General features: G+C 36.9%; 1 protein-coding gene and 1 non-coding gene across 6 annotated transcripts in view; both read right to left on the bottom strand.

Moving 5' to 3' along the window:
• Positions 1 to 21791, bottom strand: part of MAP4K3 (mitogen-activated protein kinase kinase kinase kinase 3) — a 150338-nt gene that overhangs the window by 37582 nt on the left and 90965 nt on the right. For 3 of the 5 annotated variants that reach the window (XR_010750438.1, XM_066378433.1, XM_066378432.1), the window contains exons 9-16: positions 18691 to 18822; positions 18436 to 18498; positions 18270 to 18351; positions 18061 to 18171; positions 15485 to 15563; positions 11934 to 11992; positions 10610 to 10672; positions 2240 to 2298 (exon numbers count right to left, since the gene is read on the bottom strand). Coding sequence is in view for 4 of the 5 variants with exons in the window: in XM_066378433.1 (XP_066234530.1) it covers positions 2240 to 2298; positions 10610 to 10672; positions 11934 to 11992; positions 15485 to 15563; positions 18061 to 18171; positions 18270 to 18351; positions 18436 to 18498; positions 18691 to 18822 (648 nt within the window). In the remaining variant the exon portion in view is untranslated. The remainder of the gene's footprint in view (positions 1 to 2239; positions 2299 to 10609; positions 10673 to 11933; positions 11993 to 15484; positions 15564 to 18060; positions 18172 to 18269; positions 18352 to 18435; positions 18499 to 18690; positions 18823 to 21791) is intronic. The other 2 variants (XM_066378435.1, XM_066378434.1) reach the window with 1 other exon arrangement.
• On the bottom strand, positions 8816 to 8891 carry TRNAS-GGA (transfer RNA serine (anticodon GGA)). Its single transcript has one exon. It is a non-coding gene; the product is annotated as a tRNA-Ser (tRNA).

Below are 21791 nucleotides of genomic sequence, written 5' to 3'. Positions count from 1 at the left end.
ACATGTATATATAAACCTGTACACGAAACACAGCCAAAGGTCAAACTTTTTTGGCCAACCTACCTTGCCAGTGATTCGTTATATAGAATACAGTTCCTTAAGCAGGGATCCAATTAATCAAAAGATGAAGGTTGGGCAAATTATTAACATTTTACCTAGCCAAAGCAACCATATACTATGAAAATGTCTAACAGTTAGAGATCAGAAAATGGAAACTAAGGAATCTGGAAAAGCATTTATAGATGGGCCATATGGTTTTGTTCGCTTTGGTTTTTTTCTTTGTATTTCTGCAAGTATGTCATTTAAAAATACTGTATTTAAAACGTAACAAAAAAAATAAAATATTTTTCCAAATATCCAGTTTCTTAAAATATACTAAAATTTGATAACAAGGGCTTTAAAACTGTGGCCTTAAATTTATACAAAATAACAAAAATACGTAAATTTTTTATTTGCTAACCCACTATGAGATAATTTTTCCTTTTTTGTCCATCAACAAATTAGGACAAACTATATAGCAACTAGTTATTATTTAGGTGAAATTTCATTTTCTACCAGGAAGAATTTACACTTGTTTTCCCTTTAGGAAATATAAACAAGGTTGCTACTACTAGTACTATTACTACTACTACTAATAATAAAAACACTCAGTGTATTTAACTGAAGTTCAGTTTAAAGCAAAACTAAACCATTTCCCTAACTTGCCACTCAAAGCCTTTCTCTGTGTTGAAAAAGATATATATTTAAATGACTCATTTATATATTAAAAAAGGAGACATGATTTTGCACTATAATCACTAAACTGAGCTACCTGTCTTTAGTCACTATCTGTCAACTGTTTAACTTAAAATATGGATGTGTATATGTCTCAACTCTCTAATATAACTGAAGTTACATTTAAAATTTTTAAGTTCTGATTATTAAAATATTTACATTGCTAGATCCTGGCAACTTATATAATATTTCCTAATAAATTAGCCTTTTAGTTTGGGGGGATCAAACCATTTTATTCAGGGCCTTCAGGGAGGATCGAAGGGGTGGGAGGACAATAAGAGAATCTGTAGGGAATAGCAGAGTCCTATCTCCAGGTCTTGCTAACTCAAGCGATGAACAATGGAAATTATCACACCCTGGAAGAGGCCTTGTCACCACTTATGTGGCACCGCAGGGGTCCCCAAACCTTTTACACAGAGGGCCAGTTCACTGTCCCTCAGACCGTTGGAGGGCCGCCACATACAGTGCTCCTCTCACCACCAATGAAAGAGGTGGCCCGTCCGGAAATGCGGTGGGGGGCCGGATAAATGGCCTCAGGGGGCTGCATGCGGCCCGTAGTTTGGGGATGCCTGACCTAGAGTGTGTGGTGGAGAGTACGTCTTGAGTAGTTGTTGCATTTATTTCTTGAATGAATTGAAAACCTGTAAGACTTCAGAGACATTGTAACTACTATTCACTTTTTAAAAGACTCTTATTAACAAAAAATTTAGATTTCTATCCCTAGTCAGTTGGCTTAGTGGTAGAGCATTGGTACATTGTGTGGATGTCCTGGGTTTGACTCCTGGTCAGGGCACACAGGAGAAGTGACAATCTGCTTCTCCCCCACCCCCATTTTCTCTCTTCCCCTCCCATAACCATGGCTTGATTGAGCATTGGCCCCAGCACTGAGGATGGGTCCATACAGTCTCCGCCTTAGGAGCTAAAAATAGTTCGCTTGGCAGCCTGGCCACACTGCAGAGCACATCATCAGCCCCAGAAGGGGATTGCCAGGTAGATCCTGGTCAGGGCGCATGCGGGAGCCTGTCTCTATCTCTCCTCCTCTTACTTGGAAAAAGGAAAAAAAAAAAAGGTCTCTAAACAGTGTGACTATTTCCAGCTGTTTTCAGAGACCAACACATCTGAGAGAACCAAAGTAAGTTTTGTTAAGGAATAAACACATCAACTTTACAAATAAAATAAATGAATTGCTCAAACATATATTTATCTTCAGTTGGAATATACTTAGTTTTCTCTAACAAGATTACAAAGTAGCTTAATATAAAAAATTTTTGGTGATTGTCTTCATTATAACAATTATTGATTAAATAATTAGAAAGGTAGTGAAAATTAGTTAAAAGTATATTATAAAATATATCTACCAGAGTCTTTTTACTACTGTAATTATCTACTATTATTAAAATATAATATTTTAAGACAAATTAATTATTCCTGAATTTAAATTAAAATTTTTAAAAACTTTACTTACTTGTTTGCACCCAAAAAGTAACTACTTTGGTGTCCTTGTCCGTATTCTAGTTGCAGATCCTAATAGTATGAAATAAAACATTTAGTAAAATAGTAAAATATCACAAATCATAATACACTAATATACATTAGTTTCAAAAGATAAACCTCAGACTTCAAATAAATCTGTATTGCTATATGTTCTTAAAAAGAAGGTGTGGCAGGACTTCCAACAATAAAAGATAATTCAGTATTTTTCTGGGACCTCATTTAAATAATATTTGCACGTCTCACTTTAAGGTTATTTATTGTAATTAATATTTGTAAAGTCAGCTTTTAGAAAGAAAAAAGCTCAAATAAAGTTATTTAAAAGCAATATCAAGCAAAAATGATTACAGAAGAGAACAAGCAACAAAAGTCTTGGTCTGTCTTTGTATGTTAGAGATGCAATATTATGTATAGTCATTCATTTCTACTACTGCTTTATTTGTTTGTTTGTTTTTGTATTTTTCTGAAGCTGGAAACGGGGAAGCAATCAGACAGACTCCCGCATGCTCCTGACCGGGATCCACCCGGCATGCCCACCAGGGGGCAATGCTCTGCCCATCTAGGGCGTTGCTCTGTCGCGACCAGAGCCACTCTAGCGCCTGGGGCAGAGGCCAAGGAGCCATCCCCAGCGCCCAGGCCATCTTTGCTCCAATGGAGCCTCGGCTGCGGGAGGGGAAGAGAGAGACAGAGAGGAAGGAGGGGGGGGGGTGGAGAAGCAGATGGGCACCTCTCCTGTGTGCTCTGGCCGGGATTCGAACCCAGGACTTCCGCACGCCAGGCTGACGCTCTACCACTGAGCCAACCGGCCAGGGCTCTACTACTGCTTTATGAAGGTAACAATAATTTTTAAAAGAAACTAGGGTGCTCTTTTAAAGTAATTTATATATATGGACTTGCAAAGGATTATAAAAATTGTATGTCAGGACTTTTAATATATTTTTAAAGAGTTAAGTATAAGTAGCAAGGTGGTGGGAGCTTTTGACCTTCATTGGTAAAATGGATACATAGTTCATAGCATAACTTCAATATTAAGGCAGTTCCTTAACTATTTAAACACTCCCACTAAATGTTGCACAGTACAGAGTTAAGAATTGAAATTTAAGGGACGAACAGTATGTATGTGCTAGACTCAAACACCTTCTTGAGACCAAAAAAACTGCTTTCGAATACCAAGGGAAGGAAGTACAGCTTCCTTTGCTCCCCCTTCTTAAAGCCACTGTATTTCAAGCACTATTTTAACAATAAGGGGGAACATTTAACATTTCAAATGAATTTTATTTTCACTATATTTTGAGTGCTTTCTTATTTTACAAGTTGTCAGATGCATGATTGTGACTTAACACAAAGGTCACCCTCCAACACTGTCCAGAAAGAGGGCTGCAGCCTTCTCCAAGTCTCCCCAGCATTTAACACACAGCCTTCTCCCAGTATTGACTTCGCATTTCCATTAATTTATTTACAAGTCTTTAAAAATAGCTGCCAGGCTGTGAGCTCCTCAAGCAAGGGGAAATGGTTAAATCCACCTTTCTTCCCTGTAGCCCACAGTCTGCCTACTACTTGGCGCATAATAACTAGGCCCTAAATAAATGCTTGTTCAAATGCCATTTACTTTCCTACAGATAACTAACACTGCAGCCTTGTTGAAATACATGAAAATAATTCTATATCACATTTCTAAGCCTAGAAATAAGAAGATTCTTAGGAATACATTACATTTAAGTGAAAAGTGCTTTAACATTCAAATATTACAAAACCTATCAAAAAGTATCTGATAAAAATAAAAATCCTGGTTTACATAAGGCTCAGATTTTGTCTTCTTCAATATTTGTGTTCATCCACGCATATTAATGTTCGTAAAAGTGAGAAAAAAAGATAATACACCATAAACAAGAGATTATCCAAGTGTCACAATGGGATCACATGAAATTCTAATAAAAAAGGATACCTACTTTTCTTATAATGATACTATCTTAACAGGATAAAATCATTGTTATCCTAAGACTGTCACACGATTATGCTGAATAATTTAAATGATCATACTTTATACGGAAACTTTAATATTTAGTAAAAAGAAATGTTATCTCCAAATTCAAGTTGTTTTCTTCAATTGTAGATAACTGGGCCCTCTACCAGATCAGTAACCTCTTTAGCCAATAATCTCTTAAACCTTTAATCAATTGACAGCTTCCAAAACCATGTACTCTAGTTGAGCAGACTGGCCACAGCTTATGTTCCTTAAACATAGATGTGACAATTACCAGGCTGATAACAATTTAAAAAAAAGTCAACTTGAGATCATCAGTATAGTTAAGAAGGTAAGAGAAGAGCCTAAAAATATTAACAAAATATTTTAATAGAAAACTGAGTACAGGTTCATATGCAGAATAACATTCAGGCTGGGGAGAAGCTCTAGACCAGGGGTTCCCAAACTTTTTACACAGGGGGCCAGTTCACTGTCCCTCAGACCGTTGGAGGGCCAGACTATAAAAAAAAACTATGAACAAATCCCTATGCACACTGCACATATCTTATTTTAAAGTAAAAAAACAAAACGGGAACAAATACAATATTTAAAATAAAGAACAAGTAAATTTAAATCAACAAACTGACCAGTATTTCAATGGGAACTATGGGTTTGCTTTTGGCTAATGAGATGGTCAATGTGCTCCTCTCAATGACCACCAATGAAAGAGGTGCTTCTTCCAGAAGTGCGGCAGGGGCCGGATAAATGGCTTCAGGGGGCCACATGCGGCCCGCGGGCCGTAGTTTGGGGACCCCTGCTCTAAACAGATCCAAGTCTGATGATAAATGTGCCAGGTATGAAGCCCTACCAGGAGATCTAAAATGGAAAGGGGCTTATTCTCTATTAATTCCTTCTCTGTAAATCAAGTTACGTTATGTTTTAGCAACCATGGAACATAAACAATGTGTTGGGCATGTCATCCAGTAAGAACTAGACTAAGTCCTTCTAATAAGTATCTAAACTCATTTAATTCAACTTTGATTTGCCACACACCTTTTATTACATGACAGAAATTCAGACGGTAAATCAAACAAGAAAAATGAAAAGAAATAAAAAGGAAAGAAATGTGAGATGTGGGCAAAGGGCAATCTAAGAAAAACTGATCTAAAACCCTTTCTAAAAGGACTTGGAAGCTACTCTGTAATAGAAAATGCTACCAAAATTATACTTGGAAAAAGCACTCAAAACATACAGTACATGATAGTAAAAATAAGCTAAGTAAGAATACTTCGGAACATGTCAAGATAGACATAAAAAATTAGTTGCATAAATCAGGCATCAACTTATTAGTGAATGACAATACTTAATGCAGTCAAGTCGAATAAGTAACAAATGGACTGAAAACATGCAAAGCCTAGCACAGATTCAATCCAAACACTTAAAACAAAACTCTAAGATGGTCACCCTAGCTAAATTAAAATATCCATCTGAGTCACAGACTCCCAACCTCAGTGGTTCGTTTTAATGAAAAGGGGAGTCTTTCTAAACCTAGGTCACAGGCTCTAAGAAAGCATGGTACTGAAAAAGAATAAAGGATGAAATGCGGAACACTAGAAAAAGAAAATATATGATCAAGATGATCTTACTATTATTTTTTTTACCCCCTTCAGAAGATAACAATTCTATAGCTGGTGACAAAACAGCAGGAAGTTAATAGAACTGATACAGCTGGCTGCAGAAACACAAAAGAAAAGATACTTTACCGATATATTTTAACCAAGAAAAAAGAACAGGAGAAAAAATTTTTTTTTTCTCATCAAAATATGAGAAACTTATAGTACAAATAAAATCGTTAGGTACCTTTTAATGCAGTAAATAATTTACAGAAGTAAAAAGGGATTGAACCCTAGATAATTAAAAAAGATTTTTTTTCTTAAAATGTCAGAAAAGCAAGTGGAATCAGAACATTAGCTGATCAAGCAGCATTCTTACTAATAAAAGAAGACTAATATGACTTTTGTACGGCAAGCTTGGAAATGAGTATCCAAGGTTAGGCTTGACATTACAGAAAATGTCCTATCATTGCTCAATTATGAAATGAGTTCTCTTTAGAAACTGTTTTCAATATTACACTAAAAAATGTGACCACACAACACACATTTTCTAACAAATTACAGTTTAACAGATGTAAAGTAAAGCTGGCATTTATTATTTCTTTTATAAAATTTAACTTTATTTATAGACTTTATTCAATTTTGACCTAATTCAATAATAATTTTAAAGTACTTTTGTTCTAGTTACTGATAATAATTAGATGTATCTTCCTTACATGTTTTTAATTCTAACTTAAATATTTTATTCTTATTCTCTCAAGTGTTCTGTTCAATTTCTTCAGAGTAATAATTATGTTACTATTCATACTCCTTGACAGCAATTAACACAGTTGTTTACATACAATTAGGTTTATGTTTTTCATTGGTATATGGGCCAAAATATACAGTAAAACTAGGCAAATTTTAAAAATTAGCATCAGCTGAACAGATCTTGTAATATCTTTTTTTTTTTAAGTGGGAGGAGGGGGTCCAGAGAGAGAGACTCCTGCATGCACCCTGACAGGGATCCAATTGGGATCTCCCTGGCAAGCCCACTAGGGGGCGATGCTCTGTTCATCTGGGGCACTGCTCAGTTGCAACTGGAGCCATTCCAGCACCTGAGGCAGAGGCCATGGAGCCATCCTCAGCACTCAGGGCCAACTCACTCTAATTGAGCCTTGGGTGCAGTAGGGAAGGAAAGAGAGAGAGAGAGAGAGAGAGTAGTGAGAGGGAGAGGGGTAGAGAAGCAGATGGGTGCTTCTCCTATGTGCCCTGACTGGGAATTGCATCCAGGACTTCCACACACAGGGCCAACGCTCTACCACTGAGCCACTGGCAAGGGCCCGATGTGTAATATTATCTTTTAATATAAAGATAGATTGATAAACACATTTATGGTTATGGGCAAAACTGTTACTAACTATCACATTATAATGGGTGTTTTGCTTTTGTTTTTAACTTGGGCATCTTTTAAAACTTTTAGGTTGCAAGGGGTAAATGTTTTTGCTCGGTCCTAAAAGACTTAGGACTGTTTATCTGGGTTCTAGTGTCCAGCCACAAGTATTTGTAAGAGATAAAATCTTGTTCAGTGAAAAGGTTTTAGGACTGATGAAATTAGGGGACTGAAATAACTAAAGACAGGTCATAATCATTAGGATGGCTATTAAACAAACAACCAAATAAAAACAAAACAAAAAACATCTCCTCTTCCCTGGTCAAAAAATAACAAGTGTTGATGGGGACGCAGAGAAACTGGGATCCTTGTGCATTGCTGGTGGGAACTGTAAGATGATGCAGCTGCTATGGAAAACAGTATGGCTGTTCCCCAAATATTAAACACAGAATCATCATATGACACAGCAGTTCCCATTCTAGTTATAAGACCTAAAAGAACTGAAAGTAGAGACTTGACAGACGTTTGTACATCCATATTCATAGCAGCGTTGTTCACAATAGACAAAAGATGAAAGCAACTCGTGTCTATTGATGGATTAATGGATAAACAAAATGTAGTCTATACATACAATAAAATATTATTCAGTCTTTAACACAAAATTCTGACAAATTCTACGACATGGATGAATCCTGACGTTGTTATGACATTATGCTATGTAAAGAGAGCCAGTCACACACAAAAAAATTGTATGATTCCAATTACATGAGGTAACTAGAGTACAGAAAAATTCATAAAGACAGAAAATAGCATGGTGGTTGCCAGGGCCTGGAGGAAAGGGGGACTGAGAGTTATTGTTTAATGGGTAAGGAGGTATAGTCTGGAGACTGAGAGTGGTCACGATTGCACAACAATACAAATGTACTTAATGTCACTGGACGGTACACTTAAAAATGGTTACAATGGTAAGTTTTATGTATATTTTATCACATTAAAAATTATTAGCATATATGTTGACTAAAAGAGAGAAAAAGTAGTGGAAAACAAAATATTAACATGTTGGGTAGAGGCAATACAGTATAGTGGTTTAGCTGTGAATTACTGAGCCAGGTTGCTTGGGTCAAATTCAGCTGTTACGATTCAGCTGGGCGGTAAGACCAATTTTAGCCTCTTTGTACCTTAAATTCTCACATTTGTAAAACATAAATTAGTCAAGTGTTTAGAATAATGCCTGGTATATAAATTTTTCTAGATAGGTGTTAGCTTTTATTATCATTAGAAATAAACTTTTTTTTTTTTTTTTTTTTTTTTTTTTTGTATTTTTCTGAAGATGGAAACGGAGAGAGACAGTCAGACAGACTCCCGCATGCGCCCGACCGGGATCCACCTGGCACGCCCACCAGGGGGCTCTGCCCCTGCCCCTCCGGGGAGTCGCTCTGTTGTGACCAGAGTCACTCTAGCGCCTGGGGCAGAGGCCAAGGAGCCATCCCCAGCGCACAGGCCATCTTTGCTCCAATGGAGCCTCGCTGCGGGAGGGGAAGAGAGAGAGAGAGAGGAAGGAGAGGGGGAGGGGTGGAGAAGCAGATGGGCGCTTCTCCTGTGTGCCCTGGCCGGGAATCGAACCCGGGACTTCCGCACTCCAGGCCAACGCTCTACCACTGAGCCAACCGGCCAGGGCCAGAAATAAACTTTTTAAGGTTGTTTTTATAAAATGACAGAATCTTACAAATATTTCCTTCATCCCTCTTCTACCACAAGTTATCTGTCCCTAAAGCTCTCCTCTGTCACAAGACCTTATCAAACTGCTCCTTCTAGCAAAAGAAATTCCTGATTATTTGAGGGGGATAGTTCTAGGGATTAGAAACACGATCATTTATCAAGTTACTAGGTTAGTTCCACACAGGTACAGAAAAGAATACTGTAGCTCTGAAGTTTCTGATGCTGTTAATTGTCTTTTCTGGAGAATATTAACTCAAACTTCGATTTTGTAATCTTTTATTTCCACAACAAATTTCACTGACTGCCATTCTAGTCTACTTATGTCTAATTCTGGAGAAATTACCAACCCAGAAATCACTGATAGTGTTTTCTTCAGACATTAGTCCTTACTTGCTTCCTCGGACGGATCTCAATCCTCATACTTTCTGGCCTCTCTGGGCCATATGATGTTCCTTTCTTTCTTCTGTGACAGTGCATCCAGACTCTTCTAGCTTTTCAACTGCTTCTCCCCTACCTCCAATGTTGATTCAACTCTGATGGCAAATCATAGGCATCACCCTTTATAGTAACCAGTTATCTACACTCTTTCTTTATTCAGACCAGATTTCATAACTAACCATGAAATCCCATGGTTTCACCTTTTGTTTCCTCTTTGATTATTTCAATCTCCCTCTTTTGAGTGAATCCCACAATTCCGGTAGTAGTATTATAATTTCATAATTTCTACTCTTTGACTGCCAGTTCTGAAAACTGTGGTCTGTGCCAATGACTGTTCCCACATTAATTCCCTTGAAACATAGGAGGTATATATATCTATGTTCTTCCTAAAGAATCTACATAGTTCCTACACAATACTGAAATCAGTCTAAGCTCCTCCCAGAAGCCAAACAAGCCACATTAACCCAACTGAAGCAGGTGTATTACTGAAGCAGAGAGGAAGGAAAGATAAGGGAAAGTCCACCGAAAAGGCAGAAAAGTACAATCTAGGAATAACCTGGGGCCCCAGCCAGCTACAGAAGCAGAAAGAACTATTTTTTAATAGCAACTGTTAAAAGTATTATTAATTTAATATTCACTAGGGTTAATTTGTCATCTTTTCTTAACTAATGGTAAGACAATATTAATATTGATACCTTCAAGGAGGCTTTATAATCTAAAATCTGGCCTGAGAAGACTGGATTTTATACAATACTACCAAGCTAAAATTTCATCTGAAACTGATTTCTTTATTAGGGATAAATTATTTCTTAAAATGACATATATACTATATATGCAATATATATAAATAGTTTTATATGTATGAATGGATGTTTATATATATATAGAGAGAGAGATGGTTCCTAGTTCATTAAAACAAGTCACCTTAAAACTGGATATTTTTATAGGGAAATGTAAATTAAAAAAAGTATTTGAGTCAGGAAATTATGCATAAGAAAGAAAAACATTTTAATTTTTTATATAACACTACAATATATTTGAATAGGTATATTTATTTAACTTGTCATGGAAAAAATACTATAATCCTTAATATATGGAAGTTTGCTATATAGCAGGAACTTATAAAACAAAGCTTAAATTGACTCATTAAAATTGGACAAAATGTTTGATTTAAAAAAATAAAATGAACAGTTAAGACTAAAACAATGCTGACAAAGAAAATCAGAAGGTGAGAAATACCAGATTAGATCTTGCAGTGTAGTATATTTCTTCTGAACTGTCCAAAAAACCATCACTGTCGGGCTGTTTAGCAGAGACCAAAAAACCCAAGTTATTTACACTTAGACTAAATGCCACAAATTCACAAAGGGAAATTTCTAAGTAAAGTATGTCTTACTAACATAATTTTGTTAAGGCAAATGCAAAGCCAAATCATATTAAGGAGCTTCTAAAAAAGCAACAAATTTGCTCTACAATGCAGTTATTACTAAATTAGTACAAGATTTAAACACATGCAATGCCAACTTAAAAAGAGGAAGAGCAGATAAACTGTCTTAACAAAATATGATTAGCATTTATAAACATTATAACTCTTCTTTCTTCTTAACTTTCTCCATCCTTTACATAAATGTCAGGCTTCAGTTTTTTAATATGATCATTTTAAGAATTTTAACATTCCTTTCCTTCATGCTGGTATACTGAATTAGAGTAACTCCAAAAGTGAAAGGCTAAAGACCCTCTCTGTATGCATTTAGTCAAGTGGCTTAAAATAAGCATTAAATTTAAGAACAAAGCTCCCAATTCAACCCTCAGTATTTATTAACAGTTACTTTCTTCTCATTATTAAATAGAAAAAAAGTAACATCATCTGGAGCTCTGGTAAAGTAACGGTTAGGATTAATTCTATTTGTTTTTTAAGACTCATGTTTCATTCTTCCATAGATTATTAACATCTCAAATATTTGCAAAGCATTTTGCTTCTAAGACTACATCAAATATATTATCATATATCTGGAAAAGAGTATAAAACATTAACAAAAAAGCATCATGAACAGAAAGGTCATGATGTTTGCAAGCCTTAACTGAATGACAAACTTGATCTACTATGTCTGCCCAGTCTCTCCTGCTTTTTAGTACTCCAAGTAGATGTGATGCTACTCTGATGTTTAAAAAAACTGGCTTACACTCTTAAAAGACTGTCCATAAATTTAGTGAGATGAGCTTATACTGATCCAACATTTTGGTTTGAAACTGGCATTTATTCTAATAAATACAGACATAAAAAGCTGTTCAAAACTGAAAAATAAAAATAAAATTAAAGGGCCAGCATCAAAAACATATAATTAGAGGGTAAAACTAGTAAGTTTCTCCTAAGTAATTTTGAAAATATTCAATCTCAGCAACACAGATTTATTTATTCTGAATTTCAGGAACACTTACCTTTTCACTTCCCCAAATGCTTTAAAAATACTAATAACTAGCTTTTAAAGTCAGTTCCAATATATCATAAAGACTAATTAAAACATTTCTTTTCAGTGTTAACATTCAGAATTACACTACTTACAAGTTCATGATGTGGCTCTGTCTCCTTTCTTAAGGGTGGATCAAATTTTACTTGGCCAACTTAAAAAAAAAAAAAAAAGTAAAGCCATGATCTGTTTCTATATTCTTTTTGTTTTGTTTCCAAATTCTTAATCATATAATAATTTTAAAAGTTATTTTACTCCATGGCAAAACACATTTAATTTTACTACATCCATACATTAGTAACAATTTAAAGATTTAAATAAAGAAGCTATTAGAAAATGTCCAAATAAATCTAAACTGTTAAAAGTTTAATCTTGCCTTGGACAGTTGGCTCAGTGGTAGAGCGTTGGCCCAGCGTGTGCATGTCCCAGATTCTTTTCCTGGTCAGGGCACACAGGAGAAGTGGTCATCTGCTTCTCTACCCCTCTTCCTCTCCTTTCTCTCTCAATCTCTCTCTTCCCTTCCCAAAGCCATAGCTTGGTTAGAGCAAGTTGGCCCCAGGCACTGAAGATGGCTCTATGGCCTTGCCTCAGGTGCTAAAAGAGCTCAGTTGCTAAGCAACAGAGCACCACCCCAGATGGGCAGAGCATCACCCTATAGGGGGCTTGCTGGGTGGATCCTGGTTGGGGTGCATGTGGGAGTCTGTCTCTCTGCCTCCCTGCTTCTCACTTAAGGTGGGATGGAGCTTAATCTGTTAATAATAGGCCTTTTCCATAGCAATTATGGACTAGATATCAAATTTTGACCCTTAAAGATACGTAGGCTCATCAATAATGGGTTCTTCATACCTGTTCACATATGATCACACATCAAAGATTACAAAATAACCTTTAGTAAGGTATTATAACTAATATATACATCACCTTGATAGAGGTCTACTGAATGGCTCTTGTCTATACTTGCCAACAGTAACCCAAAACAAAGTCTTCTGAATCAACTACAAAGACATCTCCAATCACCTTTTGTATTATTAAAGAAATGACAAAGAGCCCTGGCTGGGTAGCTCAGCTGGTTAGAGTATCATCCTGACATACCAAGATCGTGGGTTTGATCCCTGGTCAGGGCACATACAAAAATCAACCAATAAATGCAAAAATAAGCGGAACAACAAACTGATGTTCCTCTCTCTCTCTTTTTCCTTTCCTCTCTCTCTCTCTGTCTCTCTCTAAGATCAATAAAAAAAATACTTTTTGTATTTTAAAAAATGGGAAATACTCATGTACTAAGGTTACCATTTTCAGAAAAAGTACTTTTGGGGTAAATTAGCAAATTTAAATAATGTAGCTTCAGAGGAACTTTAGGGTAATTTTCTGTGGTCACACAAAATAATCATTGGCAAAGTACAAATCCCAATCTTGGCCTTTGTGCACAACGCGCTGTGTTTTCTTGCAAGAGTCTCTGCCTTTTAAGAGCATTCCCAGATAGTACCAGCACAAGACTTCAAACAAGGCTCACGACACACTTCCAGCTATAGGCCACACAGTGTGCAAGGCTGTCTCTGACACAGAGGGGTGTTTGTGAGAGACCTGGCTGGAGGCTGAGGGAGCTGGGACCCACTGTTAACTCAGTGCACAACTCCATCTTACAGGCCAATCTAGTCATCTCTGCATTGCTTTTTCGTTTTTATTAGATGGGACTAGTGCCTGCCCCTACTTACCTCACTTACCTTTTAACATAAAGAAATGGATTCATCTTAATTCAAGTATAAAATGTATTACCACTGCTCACATTAGGGGATATTTCAAAATGAATATGAAGCGATAAAAAAATCCCCTAATTTTTGTGAGCAGTATATTATCATTACCAACCTAGCCAAAAATTTAAAATAGTTTCTTAAGCATAGTTATCTTAAGTTTCCACATCACCTAATTTCCTAGGGTCACTCTAGATTTCAGATCCCAAAGGATAAATCTTCAGCTCACAGAGAAGTGTTAGCACAAGCCTGACTGCACTAAATTAGCATTCTGTCATAGGGCATTAATGCTTCCTAGAAGGAAAGAAGTTAAGGAACAGTGGATTTCTGTTGGCAGTCTGTCATTGCTAAGCTGACGGTACTGCACCTCATATGAATGAATGTTGTCTCAGTGTGCCCGTAACTTGGTAGTCCACGATAATTAGATGGACAGTTATTTAAAAGGTGTAGCATCCTCAGCTGACCCAAGTCTTTAATCGGGATCTGCGGAAAAGTGAGGCCTAAGAATCCATTTTTAAAGGTTCTCAGATAACTCAGATGGTAAGCTGGTTTGCAGACAGCACTCTCTTCCTGATGACCAAAGCGTGGCCCTGGCACCACAAGCACCCCCACAGCCTGGGAGCCTGTCAGACAAAAGAACCTCAGGCTCACCCAGACCTGTGAACCGGAAGCTGCATTTTAGCCCACTCTCTAGGTGACCTGCCTACACAGAGTTTAAGATGCACTGCCTTGATTTCCTCTTTCCTGCCTATTCTAGGAATTTTGTTCCTCTTCCCAAACAATAACACATAAGTCTACTCCCTACCCATCACCAAAAAGTCCTCAGGAACAAGGAAAATAAACTTCTTACTACCTTAATTACACTCTGCATTTACAAGGGCTTAGTGAAAAGAACTACTTGGAAGAAATAAAGCAAAAATAGTGTAACAAAATTTACAATTTGAAATCTTATTTGTCCTCCAACTTTCTAAACGCTCAATCCAAAAAAATTCATATTTATCCTTTCAATTCATTCTCTTAAAATCTACAGACAATCCTTCAAAAAATTATCTTGGCTGTATCTTCAAAATATATCAACAACTTGTCCGCTATGCACATTTCGGTTCTAATGCCTGGTGCAAGCCACCAGCTTCTAGTTAGGACTGCAGCAGCGGCCTCTGAACTAGGCCCTTGCCTCCAGCCTGGCCCCACAGAAGGGCTCTCAATAAAATGGGGAGGACTTTTTGCAAAAGTGAGTGATATTATTATGTCAAACCTACGTTAAAGTCTTCAATTATCTCCCTATTTCTTTCAGAGAATAATCTGAAATTCTTATAGTAGCTATATATCCCTGCCTGAGTTTTCTTCCACTCCACGCCCCCTGCTGACCTCACTTCCTCTTCCTCTCCCTCCCTCCCTCCACTCCACACCCCCTGCTTCTCCACTGTTAACTTTCAAGCACAGTCTTACCTGAGGGATTCTGCCATGACCGAGGGATTCTGCCATGACCGTGCCCTCTGCCTGAGATTCTCCTTTCCTAGACATCCACCTCCCTTGCATTCTTTACGTCTTGGCTCAAATGGTGCATTCTCAGTGAGATCTTCTTTCACAAACTTACTTAAAATTGAACCTCTCCAGCCCTGGATCAATATTTCTGATCTTTTATTTTGCTCTATTTTTTTGTATTTAAATTCTAGTAGTATTTAAATTCTAACATTTTATACAATTTATTTATATAGTTGAGTAGCAGATTTTTATATCTGCTTTTACTCTTATATGCTATTAACTAAAATGGTGACAAAGAGTAGGTACTGACATATGGTAGGTCCTCAACAAATATTTCTTAAACAGAAACAAAGACAAAGAAATCTTAGTTGTCAATGTTAAATTATGAACTGTGTGTAGTATATACTTACAGTTTATCTCTGAGCGTGTTTTTTCTTCTCTAACATTCCTACTTGTTGAGGGAATTCGATGCGGCACGGCAACCAGAGGCTAGGACAGAACAAAATCAACGACGTGGCGTTCAACAATCAAGTCACAGTCTGGTCTACAAAATTACTCAACTATGAAATAAATATTTTATATTATGTAAAAATGAGAATGAAATGCAACAATTTTGCCAATATTTTCCCCCCACAAACTAGAACTCCTTAGGCCCTGAACTAGGAGCTTCTCAAGATTAAGCATATACTATATTTTACCCACAGCAGGTTCCCAATAAATGTTCTCGGAGTTGAATATAAATATTCAAAATTCAGTATTTCAACAATGTAACAGCTGTTCAAAAGCTGCAGCTAGCTTTTCCTGTTGCAGAGGAGAAAAACTGTAATAAAAAAACTGCGTCAACTTCTTACTTCAAAAAGGACGAGATAAACGAAATAACGCTAAATACGCTGATGATTTATAGTCCTCTTAGTAAACACAATGTCCTCCCTTTACGTGTTTTCTGGTAGAAGCAGCCCTCTATTTTCTTTCCTTTTACTTTTAAAATCTTTCTACACTTATTGCCACTATCAGACTTACTCCAGGGGATGGATGGGGTGGGGAGGACTTCTCACTGTTAAATCACATCACTTCTTTCAAAATCTGTCTGTGACCGGTCACTGAACATGTTACTCAGTTCATGCACAAACAGAAAAGTGTGAACATGTGCTGTGTCCTTGTCTCCCAGTGATAATACACCTGGGACATTTGTACAAAAATTGATAACTCAGAGCAGGAAACAGCCAGCAAAGATAAAAGTGTTGCAAAGAAATAAAAAGTGATAATCCTGAATAATGTTGGAAATGGAATTTGAATCAAACATAAATGAAATTACAAAAGAAAACAGCTGACTGTGAGAATGTGACATGGCCTCTGTTCAAGAGGACAGCCAGAGGAACTTAGCTGCACGAAGAGAGTAGTTGTGATAAAAAGGATGAAGATACGCCAGAAGAAGTGGCACTGGCAGACTATTCCCTATTACAGGGACACTGAGCTATTTCATGCATTGAAAACATAAAGGGTAAAATGTTGGAAGGCCATCAAACTCAGAAAGGAATACGCTCTTCAACAAGGCACAGAAATGATACTTGTTCTGTCATAAAGTTGTATGAGTTTTACTGTTCTTTCCACATCCCTATACACTTAAAGCTGACAGAGAATTTTTAATGTTTTGACAAACATTTCTTAAGGTCACAAATAATTATAATTTCCCCCACTTGGCAGGGTTTTAGTTTACATGGTCATTATGAGAGTCCTGCACTAACTACCATGTAAACAGAGGACTACCTATATATTACAGTAGAAAAATTTATAAAACCAAAGTTTTAAAATAAAATTAAGCAAAACAAAACCAGTTTTCTCCCTACTGTAATTATAAGGTCAAAAATAGGTTATATTTTTATTTATTTCTTTAAATTTAATTCTAATTGAGCAAATTTTATTGTTTGATATAGGTTAATTTTTTTTTAAATTATTTATTTATTTATTCATTTTAGAGGAGAGAGAGAGAGGGAGAGAGAGAGAGACAGGGTGGAGGAGTTGGAAGCATCAACTCTCATATGTGCCTTGACCAGGCAAGCCCAGGGTTTCGAACGATATAGGTTAATTTTTAAAGTTTTATGTTTCCAAACTCCTTTCCAGACCTTTAACCAAAGGGCAGATATCTTATTTAATCACAGCTGTATGAAGATGGCAAGCTCAAACAATGGTGAATTTATAAAAGTTCTCTTAGATAATCTGCAGCCAATTTTCTGACCACTGGGAGCCACCCCTCTTACGGTTTCATCAATGAAATTCACACCACTTTTAAGTTTCTCCCGTAAAGCCAGTCAAGTGAAGGCTCGCCACCCCAGTCACAGACCCAATAGCAGAACCCTGCGATGTCACATACAGTGAATTTATCTGAGATGCCACAAGTTAGCAGCTGAGCTAGGAATGCTAAATGCCTGTTCAAAGACAACAGAAGCAGGCTTCCATTAATATCAGTGCTCCTATAGCATTACAGTTATTTCATTTTCTACCTAATACAGTCTCATTTTAAACATTTCCATAGTGGACAATTATGGTTTTAGTCACCAAAATAATCACTTATACTTCCTACTAACCACTAATAATTCATGAAGTTGTATAAAGATTCTCTTTGAGAAGAAAACTGAACTAAGATTTTAAGTATATTCTAACATCTTTTTTATGTCCTTTTCATTTGTGTTCTCTTTTATAGGAGACAATTTATTCGGCAACTTCATCTACAATGACCACTTTAAAATAACTACAGTCACTTTAACAACAAGTGGCTTAGGCGATTCTGCCTTAGCCATTTTTAGACAATAGCTATCGATAGCCAAATAAAAAAAATCCAGCACCTGACTTTTCGAGGGGAGACAAAGTCAGAGGTAGTTGTTTCCTCAGTTTTTCATTTAAACCCATTTTATTAAAATTGATTTGGAAATGCACATATGTATATACATGTATGTTATATATACTAGTTAGTAAAGACAGCTACTACCTCAGGATCATCATCATCAAAATCAGGGTAAGTGGAATGATCAGGATTATTCACTTTATCCAATAGTTCAATTGCCAAGGACCGCGTCAAAGGTTGTGTGACAAACGGGTGCTATAAAAGTAACACAATACAGTACAGGACACTTATTAGAAATCAGAATGAATGACATTTTATCTTTTCAAAAAAGATACAGAGGGCAAAAGTAATACCTGTAATAACTTTTCAGCTGTAGGTCTTTTTTTTGGATTTTTAGTAAGTGCCATTTTCACAAAGTGATGAAAACTATTTGACCTAAGGAATTAAAAAAAAATCAGACTTTAAATTTCAATTTTTTTCCCTCATGACTATAAAAGTAAATAACATAAAGATACTCACCATTTCATTTTATCCTTTAGTTTAGGAGGCTGAAAGTTGCTTTTTGTCATTAGAAACAATGCTCTGAAAAATCAACAAGCCATTACACCGCATTTTAAGATTTCATATTAATGTATAATGTAAATTCTATTACTCTTATTCCCAAATAAGGTAAAGCAAGACAAAGCATATTATTTGTTCATGAGATTATAAATAATACCGGGGCGGGGAACCCCTGAATTAAAATATAGGACTCTTCAACTGTGACCCACTGACCTCATTGGGTGCAAGTCAAACATCGGAGGCTGAAGCTCAGCAAGTTCTATGGCCGTGATTCCCACTGCCCAGAGGTCACAGAGCTGATTGTACCCGCCTTTCCTCTCAACGGCAGCGACTTCTGGAGCCATCCTGAAGGAAAGATTTCAGAAAAGAAAACCTTCTGTATTGTATACATTTCCTCCACATTTCTACCAGAGGCATATGAAACTGTCGCTATCTAAGCTGAGATCTACTTAGGCCTTGATATCTGAAAAATAAGTATGTAGTAGTTAAAAGGCCCATTTCTCCTAAAATCTCATCATCTCAGAAGACCCTCCATCCCATGCCCCTACTGGTGACGTGTTACTTCATGATTCCACTTACTATAAAGGTCTGTAAAAACTTACAATTGTGTCAGAACAACATATCCCAAATTTGTCCATACCCCAACCCCTCTTCCTCTGCACAGCAGAATTCCAGGGAAATAACATCTTGCAATAAATATTCTATAATTTTTAGCTCTATCCCCTTAAATCGAAAACTACAACCTGGCCTCTGTTTTCATTTGACCAAAACTATTTATTGGGGCACCAAAAATCTTCATTTAGTACTTAATGCATATTTACCATAAACATTTTAATTGGCATTTTTTTCCTGTTTTATTATAATGGTAAAGAAATTCTAAACGTGAGTGTCTGGTTTTTAAAAATGTGTTTGTTGCCCTGGCCGGTTGGCTCAGCGGTAGAGCGTCGGGCACCAAAAATCTTCATTTAGTACTTAATGCATATTTACCATAAACATTTTAATTGGCATTTTTTTCCTGTTTTATTATAATGGTAAAGAAATTCTAAACGTGAGTGTCTGGTTTTTAAAAATGTGTTTGTTGCCCTGGCCGGTTGGCTCAGCGGTAGAGCGTCGGCCTAGCGTGCGGAGGACCCGGGTTCAATTCCCGGCCAGGGCACACAGGAGAAGCGCCCATTTGCTTCTCCACCCCTCCGCCGCGCTTTCCTCTCTGTCTCTCCCTTCCCCTCCCGCAGCCAAGGCTCCATTGGAGCAAAAAAGTTAGCCCGGGCGCTGGGGATGGCTCTGTGGCCTCTGCCTCAGGCGCTAGAGTGGCTCTGGTTGCAACATGGCGACGCCCAGGATGGGCAGAGCATCGCCCCCTGGTGGGCAGAGCATCGCCCCTGGTGGGCGTGCCGGGTGGATCCCGGTCGGGCGCATGCGGGAGTCTGTCTGACTGTCTCTCCCCGTTTCCAGCTTCAGAAAAAATGGAAAAAAAAAAAAAAAAAAAAAATGTGTTTGTTTATAAGTTGCTCAAACTCAGTATTATTTTTTATTTCTTTTAAATTACTTATAGTCTTATTCTAATTATACTTGTATACATTTGTACTTGACTGCTTTAAATAATTATATTAATTTTTAAATATTAAAATTCAAATTCTAAACAGTTTTGAAAATGTGATTTACATATCAAAAGAGCAATTTAAATTAGCAGTCTTACATACATGTACCTGTCTTCCTGGTATGATTTCAGGAAAATCAAGTAAGTCAGTGAAGTTATGGGGAAAAAATAAAATAAAAGACCTACTAATTTTCAAATGCTTGGCCTTAAAATCTTGTTAATCTTAAAGTAGCTCAATGAATATTTAAGTTATTATAAGAAAAGTGAACATTAAAGCATGTCAGTTACTACTTTATTGATGGCTACATTATAGCTAGCTAGTTCTTTAGGCCCTAAGAATCCCAGAAAGGCTAACAAACTAGGGTCACAAACTTATATAAGTAGGGTGGAGGTTGGGGCTACGATTGTGTGTTAGAAAGTGACAAGTCTAAATAAGGAACAGTTTCCCCCAGATTCCTTCTCTCGTCCCTTAGGGCTCAACAATAGCTCCTTCCCCATCCCAACTGGATAAAGACCAAGAGAAATTAAGAGAGGCTCCAGACTCAGAGAAACCAGACACAAAGGAGCACAGGGGTTGGGGGCAGTAGAAGTCTATGTCTAAAACAGTGAGTCCCAGCTTTCTTCACTTGCTCAGTTCTCAGGAAACACCAAGTTTACATGGTGCCTCTTATGTACACAGAGCTATGAGTCAGTTTTTAGTGTTTTGCTCTTTGATGTGAACCAGAAGATAAGGATTATGAGTAACCTGAGGGAAGCCTCCATCATGAAAGCATGAGACTAAAAAAAGCTGAGAAAATCTTACAGGAAGCAGAAAAAAAATGATGGATTAATCCAAGTGACCCAAGTATACCTAATGAGATCCAGAGAGAGAGAACAGGAACAATTATTACAAAGAAATTACAGAAGAAATAATACAAGACTATTTTACAGAACTGAAAGATGCGAATCTCGATTGACAGTACAAATGCCAAGTACAACAAATAAAGGTAAAAACAACAAAATCCCCAAAACATTCTAATGGACAACATTATGGCATATCAAACCACTTGAAATGATTCTAGGAGGAGGGATTTGATTCCAACTCATGCAGCATCATGGCATCAAACTTCTATCAGCATCAGAGAAAAAGAGACTCTAGAGCAGGGGTAGTCAACCTTTTTATACCTACTGCCCACTTTTGTATCTCTTAGTAAAATTTCCTAACCACCCACCGATTCCACAGTAATGGTGATTTATAAAGTAGGGCAGTAACTTTACTTTATAAAATTTATAAAGCAGAGTTACAGCAAGTTAAAATATATAATAATAATTACTTACCAAGTACTTTATGTCGGATTCTCGCTAAGTTTGGCAGAATATATCTTTATAAAACAACTTACTATAGTTAAATCTATCTTTTTATTTATACTTCGGTTGCTCTGCTACCGCCCACCATGAAAGCTGGAACACCCACTAGTGGGCGGTAGGGACCAGGTTGACCACCACTGCTCTAGAGCAATACTTCAAAAATGCCAATCTAGAATTCCATATTCACCCAAATTATGAGTCTCAAAAGTTTTACTCCTCAAATGTCTTGGTAAGTTACCAAAATGTGTATGAGGTAGTAATTCATGAAAGAGGGAGAGTTAGAGCTCAGGAAGTGAATTCCTAAGCTGAAGATGACAGATTCCCAGGGAGAAGCTAGGCAAAAAGACCTAGATCATAAACAGTTCAGACT

Source organism: Saccopteryx leptura, chromosome 3 (genome assembly GCF_036850995.1).
Source record: "Saccopteryx leptura isolate mSacLep1 chromosome 3, mSacLep1_pri_phased_curated, whole genome shotgun sequence".
In the NCBI taxonomy this organism is placed as follows: Eukaryota; Metazoa; Chordata; class Mammalia; order Chiroptera; family Emballonuridae; genus Saccopteryx; species Saccopteryx leptura.
Note: the sequence above shows the minus strand (reverse complement) of the source record. Positions and strands in the feature narration are given on the sequence as shown.